Raw genomic sequence first — 5,822 nt, 5'->3', positions numbered from 1 at the left:
TGTGACAATATGTCAGCAATTTCTATGGTTAAAAACCCTGTATTTCATCAGAGAACTAGACACATAAACAGGCGATATCATTTCATAAGGGAAGCTCTGCAAGAAGGGACGATCAATGTGCAGTTCTGCAGAAGTGAAGAACAACTTGCAGACATATTTACAAAAGCGTTGCCAAAAGATAGATTTAATCAGTTGAGATTGAGACTTGGAGTGAAGCCAGTAAGCAGCTTAGGAGAGGCTGTTGAGATGTAAGCTGCATACAAGCTTAATGTTGAACTGCAGATGACAATCCTGCAGAAAGAAGTGAAGAGAACTCTGAAATCGAAGAAGTGAAGAACTTGCTATTTTTAGCAAGTAGCCGTTTGGTTTAAAATGTGCAACGGCTACGTTTCTGTTTTTAGAACTCTTACAGCTGGGTTCTTATCTGGTTTTTAATTGTACTGTGTTCTCCATCTTCTTCCAAGTGGATGGATGATATCCTCAAAAGTCAATTAATGACTGGAGAAGAGGTCCTAGGTTCCTAGAGTATAGGTTCTGTTTTGTGATCTGAAAAGGTCTGATATAGTCCTTGTAAAGGTTTATGTTTTTCGGCTGTAATGAAATGAACACAGACTCTTGACTTCTCAACCCTCTCTCTCTCTCGAAGAACTTCAGTTTTTTCTATAAGTCTATGATTTAAGATTCAATCTTTAACTAAGATTAATCGAAAATATACAATGCCTGGTACCATTTCAAACATGAATATGGTTCTCCCCTTCCTTTTGTCCCCACCAAAACGTAGAAATCATTACATCCAAATCATTGCAAAGTGTCGTAGGACACTTGAAAAGATTCATGGGATACACCGGAATTGCTTGCGCCACCACCTTAATTAAGGAGTGATAGCACTTCACTGATCAATAGGAATAAATAAGGGGAGAAAGGATCACACTATCTAAGCCCTCTTGAAGGAGCAAATTTGGAACCAGGTTGTCCGTTCAGAAGAATGGCAAAATTCACTGTTGATATGCAGCCTATAATCAAACTCCTCTATCGACTATCAAAACCCATCTTCTCCATTACATCCATTAAAAAATCCCACTCCACCTGATCATACGCCTTATGCATATCCAATTTGATTCCCAACTCAAACTTGCACTTCGTCTTTCTATTTTACAGAAAATGAAAAAGCTCGGACGCAATGCCAATGTTATCTTGAATTTGTCTTCCTTCCACAAACGCATTTTGGGTTGTAGAAATCAACTCCGGCAGTAACCTCTTTAACCGGTTGGCCAAGACCTTGGAGAGAATTTTGTAGGAATAATTGCAAAGGCTTATGGAGCGAAACTGAGACACTGACTCCGGGTTTTGAACCTTTGGAATTAAAGCCAGGTGAGTAGCATTGATTCACAAGGGCTACAAAGACCCAATCATCAAGTCCTTAATCATGTTATTAACGTCCGTAGCAATTATATCCCACTGTGACTGATAGAAGATCCCTTGAAATCCGTCAAGGCCCGGAGCTTTAAGTCCTCCCATTTTCATGGCAGCATTTTTAATCTCATCCACAGAGACCAGAGCCGTTAACGAAACATTCATCTCCCCATAATGGATTTAGGGATCAAGACTTGATACCATGATAGGTTCTAAATCGACCTTAACCCTATATTGCTAAGAGGAATTATGAAGAAGAACATTGCATCTGTCATATGTGATTTTGGTTCTAATACAAAGGAAGCTACATAACCAATAGCTCAACAATTATTAACAACTTTCTGTTACAACTCAATCTTTAGGATTAAGACACTTGTCTTTGATCAAGATATGCCACATAGCCTTCTATCACATTTGGTCGCATGAACGATCTCGATTTGAAATTTTTTTTTTCTTTTTTAAAAATGATTATCAAATGAAAATTAAAAAAATTGAATGATTATTACTATAAAATTTATACAATGAAATTACCTTATTTTCGAAGAGTTAGGTATGTATATTCCCTCCATGAGAGGAATGCATATACCACGAGGGATTCGCATGTTGGAAAGGAATGTTAATTGATAAAAATCATAAGGTAGACCAATATTTTTTTTTTTTTTTTAACAAGAGCGCCTAGTAAGGAATTGGTTGTTCTCAATAGACTGAGAGAGATGAGAGAGAGAGCCAAGTGAGTAATTGATCAATTTCAATATCTAAAACCTGGAGAGGGAAATTAGCAATAGAGAGTGAGCGAGAGGCAGAGAGAGCGGGAACAAGAGAGAATATAGATCTACTAGTATGGGCGTATAATTTTAATTTCTATCCCGACGAATTTAATATTTGACGGTAAATACCCAGTATTCGCCAGGAAAGCATAAATATTTGCCATCTAAAATTATGTCACCGAGTTGACAATTTGACAAGAAAAATATAAAATATATTTGTGTCGGCGAATCACTTGCTGGCTAAGGTTGGATCTCATCGGTGTAGTTTCGGCACCGTAACTTAAGTTTGTCGGTATATTTAGGACGTCAAATGTAGAATTTCGCCGAGATGAATGTCCTCTCGTGGCAAATTCTAAATTCGCCGGCGTAAGTTTTGCCGAGAAAGCCACTTATTTTGTAGTGTTTATTTTAAGAGATACTTGTCGCAATACATGCAAACTCGATGCTCCCTCCACATTCTACAATACTTTTTAATTTTATTTTTATAAACTATAACATAATTACACTAAATATGTCTGACCTATGAGAAGGAGGATTCAAGCTTGGGTGTAAAAAATAAAATACTTTATTCTAGTCAACTTATCTAACTCAAATTTGCACCTTCCACAGTACTTTGAATTATGCAATTCATGTAGAGTTATACGATCATATATATAGACTACATCCAAGGTAAATTAGTAAACAAATTTACAGAATCTAATAACTCTCATATTCCCTTCGAGATGTTCCCGCACAATCCAAATTTCCAATCATTACCCCCCTAACATTTTATTATTTTTCCCATATTGTTAATTGATTATAGTATATACATCTTCCAAGTTTCTAAACATATATATTATTCTCTCCTGCATGACATTGCTGCATCGATCCATACAAATAGTTCTTTAAAGAAACACTAATTAAAAATGGCTACCATTTAATCTAATAGTCATATAAATACGAATTTTAGCAATTTTTATAGTAATAATATTTGAGGAATGACCTTAAACATAGATGGTTGATCTTTGAATATATATATGGAATGGCCTTAAACATAGATGGTTGATCTTTGAATATATATGTGTGTGATATGTGTAATGTACCAAATTGTCTATCTTTAATTAAATTATTCTTTCCACTCATTGGATGCAACATGAGCTACCAACAAGTGATCCATTACCCACTTGCTATACACGTGGAAAATTTTTGGCAGTTAGAATCATCCTTATTGTTGGATCTTTCTACTATCATACATGTACCTAGAAAAATTCTATCCAGAATCTATATGCTTCAGCTTGAATTTGAACATTTTTTTTTTTTCTTTTTGTAGTGCATGATATTTTTTCTGATACAAACAATATTTTACTCCAAGGGTGAGGGATATTATACTCTACGGGTAGGGTAGATTGGACTGGGCCACACGGGTTAGCCATTACCTAGGTATCAAACTAAACACATATGTAAAACGTTATTGCTATCATGTAAGTCAAAACTAAGATGTACTAGTTGGTTTTTTTGTAGTACATGGTTAATGATGTAAGTTTCGCACATGATATTTTATTTTTACAAAGGCCTACTTGAGTGCATTGATTATCCGCAATCATCTAATAATATAATTAAGCTATTATTTGTAACTATATGATTAAATGAACAGTTGATTGGCCCCAGTGGAAGAGGGGAATATAGCTAGGGGATAGGACAGAGAAACAAAGGGGTAGAAAGGACAGCAAAAGGTACAATACGTATGATATATAGGTCATTAATCTTGCTCACTGCTTGTGCTCCAAGTTTGAATAGCTTGCAAGACTGCTTCTTTCACCGCCTGAGCATCTATGCTATCCGCCGCCTGTTCAGCTCAATGGAAATGCAACGTATAAGTAAAAAGAACTTGTATAAATTCTAAGATGATCTCAAGCAACATATATACCTCGAGTGCCTTCGTTTCGACAAAGTTAAAAAAGTGAGTTCTAACTCAATGATTGAATTTTAAACCACGTAAATACAAAATTTGATCGAAGATATTAAGATACTAAATTATAAAGCCATGTCATGCCACAATAATTGTGTCAGAGCTAGTGTAGTCGCAATAAGGAGTACAAAAGGTGTGGTTAAGACCATGTTTGTACAATTTACTCGTGATGTTAATTTGTACAACATTAATATACGTACAAATTATAGAGTACATGACCCATATATACATATATGTATGCTGGCATAATATACACATTCAGAAAAAAATATATTCCTGATGGGTTCAGTACAAAGGGGCCAGAGTGAACGAAATTAAGGGTTTTTTTACAGTACATCGGTGTAGGATGCACCACTGCTTGGATAGATAGATTATGACAGTTGAAATTCCGCCATGCAAATTTTGTTGTCCGCTACACTGGTGCATCTTATACATTAATACGGTGTAGAATTTTTGAGAAATTAAATATGATAATATAATTTCTTACTTCTCCAACAGCTTCTAGTTGGAAAGTGTCTGAACAAGAAACCCTAGCATCCAGCACATCGAGGCCGAGCTCCTCAAAGGCTTCGAGAATGGAGACTAGCAAACCGGGGCAATTCTTTTCCGACAACACATGAATTTGGAAACCCTTTTCTAGGGTTTCAACTGTAACCTGCTGGAAATTATAACAACAAGGACAGTTAATCAAATGAAGAACTATTATATGCTAAGGTGTCCCAAAGAAAATAAAACAATCTTCAGCAGTTTATTTAAGCAATATGCACCGCGGGTAATGGATTTTGGGTAATTGAATTCTGGGAAGTTCCAACGCCTTGGCTCATTGCGTCCACTTTGCGCTTCAACTCCTCGATATACTTGGATGCATCAACAATAATTGAAGTTTTGTTCAGCTGCCAAATCACACAAAGCAGCAACAAATTATGAGATTTGGATGAAAGATATTGGAATCGCTAATAAAATTTGGATGTACATATATAGTAACTAATTCTGGCTAAAGTAAGCCATTGCTTATTTTAAGTTAATTACAGCACTGGAATTAGTGGCAGCACGAAGTTGCAGCAATTTCTCATACAGAGCTGCTTTCTTTCGTTCCTTAGAACTCATGCTTCTTCACCCCTTCAGTTTTTCTTGATCTTATGATGGATTTGAGAGCTTTTAAAGAGGACAGGGATGTTGCACATAGTGCGGCCTCAATATTCCCTATGTTTTTCTCCAGTATATTGACGTAATTGACCTTTCTAATTAACAATTCAATTATTTTTTACATAAAGTTGAGATTTAAGTTAAACTCATTATATAAAAGTATTAAACTGTGTTAATAGGGGAATCTATTTTTGTTTGACAAGCAAAAACCGGGTGTTTTTGCTTGGCAGCGCATGTACAGTTATTTTAGGGAAAAGTGTCAAATAGTTACAAATCATGCATGCGTTATGTGGAATGCGCAATGTGTGACGGGAGGTATATTGTAGACAAAATCATGTGATAGACATTGGAGTAGGAAGAGAATAAATAATCAAGGATAGGTCATGTTATTCATACATTCATTTTTACTTCTCAAATATTTTTTTAATTTTTTATCGTCGAATCGAATGAATTAAAGAAAATTAATAGACAAAAACTAACGTTGAAGAAAATTAATAGACAAAAACTAACAAAGGTGTGTAAATACCCTATAAAGATATATATGTTGG

General features: G+C 35.3%; 1 protein-coding gene across 2 annotated transcripts; it reads right to left on the bottom strand.

The window, feature by feature from the left end:
- Nucleotides 1–3,712: 3,712 nt before the first annotated feature.
- On the bottom strand, nt 3,713–5,239 carry LOC137723643 (transcription factor bHLH61-like). Of its 2 annotated transcripts, none has more exons than XM_068462839.1 (4): nt 5,158–5,239; nt 4,896–5,021; nt 4,616–4,786; nt 3,713–4,005 (listed from the first exon to the last, which is right to left on the bottom strand). In XM_068462839.1, exons 1-4 carry the CDS (start codon nt 5,233–5,235, stop codon nt 3,919–3,921), a joined length of 462 nt encoding a protein of 153 aa, XP_068318940.1. In that variant the 5' UTR covers nt 5,236–5,239; the 3' UTR covers nt 3,713–3,918. The 2 variants fall into 2 exon arrangements, with proteins under 2 accessions (XP_068318940.1, XP_068318941.1); XM_068462840.1 differs by having other exon boundaries at nt 4,616–4,783.
- Nucleotides 5,240–5,822: the final 583 nt, after the last annotated feature.

This window comes from Pyrus communis, chromosome 17 (genome assembly GCF_963583255.1).
Source record: "Pyrus communis chromosome 17, drPyrComm1.1, whole genome shotgun sequence".
Taxonomy (NCBI): Eukaryota; Viridiplantae; Streptophyta; class Magnoliopsida; order Rosales; family Rosaceae; genus Pyrus; species Pyrus communis.
This window is presented reverse-complemented; position numbering and strand designations above follow the sequence as displayed.